We start from the raw sequence: 2,276 nt of genomic DNA, 5'->3' as shown, positions 1-2,276 counted from the left end.
GCGGAGAGGGGACAGACTGGGGACCTCTGCCAGCCCCGGTCCCCCCAGCTGCTTCGTGGCACTGGTGCAGGTCCCTGTCCCACCCCGCAGCCCAACCAAGCACCTCTGGCGTGGTCTCCACCTCTGGGAGATGTTGACCCCCATGGTGGAAACCACAGAGGCTGTTGCCTGCTCCAGCACTGAGACCAGGGCAACCAGGCTCCAAAGCACAGCGGGTCCCTGCAGAAGGCCGAGCACCTCCACCTTTGCACGGAGAGACAGGGACACGGCCCCGACCACCCCCAGCCCCCATCCTACCTTCCTCATGGCCTCCATCTGCGTGAGGTCCCTCCGTCGAAGCCGCACCCAGCGCCGTCGCCGGTTGGTGTGGTACATCTTCTCGGCCGGCACCCAGGCCTTGGGCTTGCGGTCCGGCGGGATGGTGATGCCGTACTCCCAGCCTGGGAGAGAGGGCAACACCTGGATGAAGGTGGGAGAAGAGCCCCCCACCTTGCCTCCCACCAGGGACCTTTCTTCACTTGTATCCAGACTGGAACATGCTTTCCCGGTTTTGCTGGTCCACACAGATAATGACCTGCTCATGCTGCTGCCCAGGGGAGGTGTCCCTCTGGGGATGCCCAGGTAATGCATTCATGGTGTCCCACCAGCTCTTGGCTCAAAGCCACAGCCTGGGGACTCTCCTCACTGTCCTTCCTTCCTCAGGCAACCCCAACCCTTGTGACCGTCTCAGACGGTCTCTGGCCTGATGCTTTCCATTTCTCTGTCACCAGAAGCCAGGTAAGATCTTCCAGAGGAGCAGCCTGGACTATCCCCAGCAGCAAGGAAAGCAATGCCTTTGGGGTTGCCCACCCCACAGCCCCAGCCCCAGGCAAAGCAAGGGGGAGATGGTACCCCCAGGGCCTGACCCCCTTCTGAAGGCAGCAAGGGCAGCTCACACAGCCACAAAGGGGCTGTTATCATCCCTGGTGCTGGATGGGACCGTGGAAGGTAATGCCACAGTGGGCAGAGCAAAGGGGGTGAAAACAGGACGGACGCCCAAAACTGCTTTCTGATACCTTTCTCATCCACAGCTCTGTTGAGGTCCGTGTCCCACTCCACGTCTTCCCACTTCCAGCCCGGAGGACACTCAATCTCATCCTTACGCAGGACCTTCTCGCCATTCTGTGGGACGCAGGGGTGTTTCAAATCAAACAACGCCCAGTGGGTGCCTAAATCTCCCCTGAGCCCCCGGGGGCTTCCTGCTGCTGCAGCCTGGGGTGGTGGCTCAGCCCCCGGCTGCCCGCTTTGTCCTTACCACATCGGTGTAGGCATCGGTCATGTGGATCCACTGGCCTCCCGGCAGCCGGACCTGGTTCTCAAACACCTCCTCCACAAAGCTCAGGTGCCCGGCGTCCACGTCGTGCAGCAACCTGCACCCCGGGGAGATGCACAGCGTCAGGGGCTCCCCCTCCTGCCGCCCCAGCCCTGCAGCAGCACGGCCTCATGCCCTCCCTCCTCGCAGGGCCAGCCATGCCACCTCGGAACGCACTTGGCCTCCTGAACCTCTTTCATCCCAGAGGCACCAAGCAAAGCTCCCACAAGACCTCAGCAACCCCCAGGTGAAGCCCAAAACACGGGCGGTAAATCCCGTGCAAGAAGAGAGCGGAGCTGTGCTGAGCACCCACCGTCTCCTCCCAACCCCGCAGTGCCCCACTGGGATGCCACCTCCAAAGCTCCTCAGCGTGGGGAGCACCGCGTCCGTGAGCGCCTGTGCAGAACCCACCACCCCAGACACATCAACCCAGCACAGAGACGAGGCATTTTGCATTAACGCTGTTGCCTTACAAGGACGGAGCAGGCAGACGAGGAACCCCCAGGGCACCCCAGACCTCCATCCAGCTTTATGGGTGACCTTGCCACCAGCTTAGCATCTCTTCGGGTTTTTGGGGTGGCCGGGACAGCCCACATGGGCTCTGCTCTTCACAGAAAACCATCACTCACGTCTTCTCCGGGCAGATGAACCAGTCCCCGGCCCAGGTCCAGCCTGTGGAGGGGCGGAAGCTGTCCTTGGGCAGCTTGATCTTGCCGGTGACATCCGAGTATTTGGGGTACGTCAGGCCAGTTGTGCCCCAGTTCCCCACCAGCGCCAGCTTCGTCTGGTTCTCATACTGGGGGAGCAGCAGCAGAGAGGTTTTTGCATTGGAGGCACAAAACCCCATGAATAATCCCTTCCTTCCTGGAGACCCTCACCCTGAGGACAGACCTCCTGGGAAGAGCCTAACACCCCCCCCAGCCCC

The 2,276-nt window shown here is 61.7% G+C and overlaps 1 protein-coding gene across 1 annotated transcript; it reads right to left on the bottom strand.

Annotated features, from left to right (window-relative positions):
* Positions 1 to 297: 297 nt before the first annotated feature.
* LOC104618251 (dysferlin-like) lies at positions 298 to 2,198 on the bottom strand (the record flags this gene model as incomplete). Its single annotated transcript, XM_010283795.1, has 4 exons — positions 1,981 to 2,198; positions 1,295 to 1,409; positions 1,056 to 1,161; positions 298 to 440 (listed from the first exon to the last, which is right to left on the bottom strand). Coding segments are annotated over exons 1-4 (582 nt in total), but the record flags the coding sequence as incomplete, so codon positions are not given.
* Positions 2,199 to 2,276: the final 78 nt, after the last annotated feature.

Source organism: Phaethon lepturus, unplaced genomic scaffold, assembly GCF_000687285.1.
Source record: "Phaethon lepturus isolate BGI_N335 unplaced genomic scaffold, ASM68728v1 scaffold32383, whole genome shotgun sequence".
Taxonomy (NCBI): domain Eukaryota; kingdom Metazoa; phylum Chordata; class Aves; order Phaethontiformes; family Phaethontidae; genus Phaethon; species Phaethon lepturus.
Note: the sequence above shows the minus strand (reverse complement) of the source record. Positions and strands in the feature narration are given on the sequence as shown.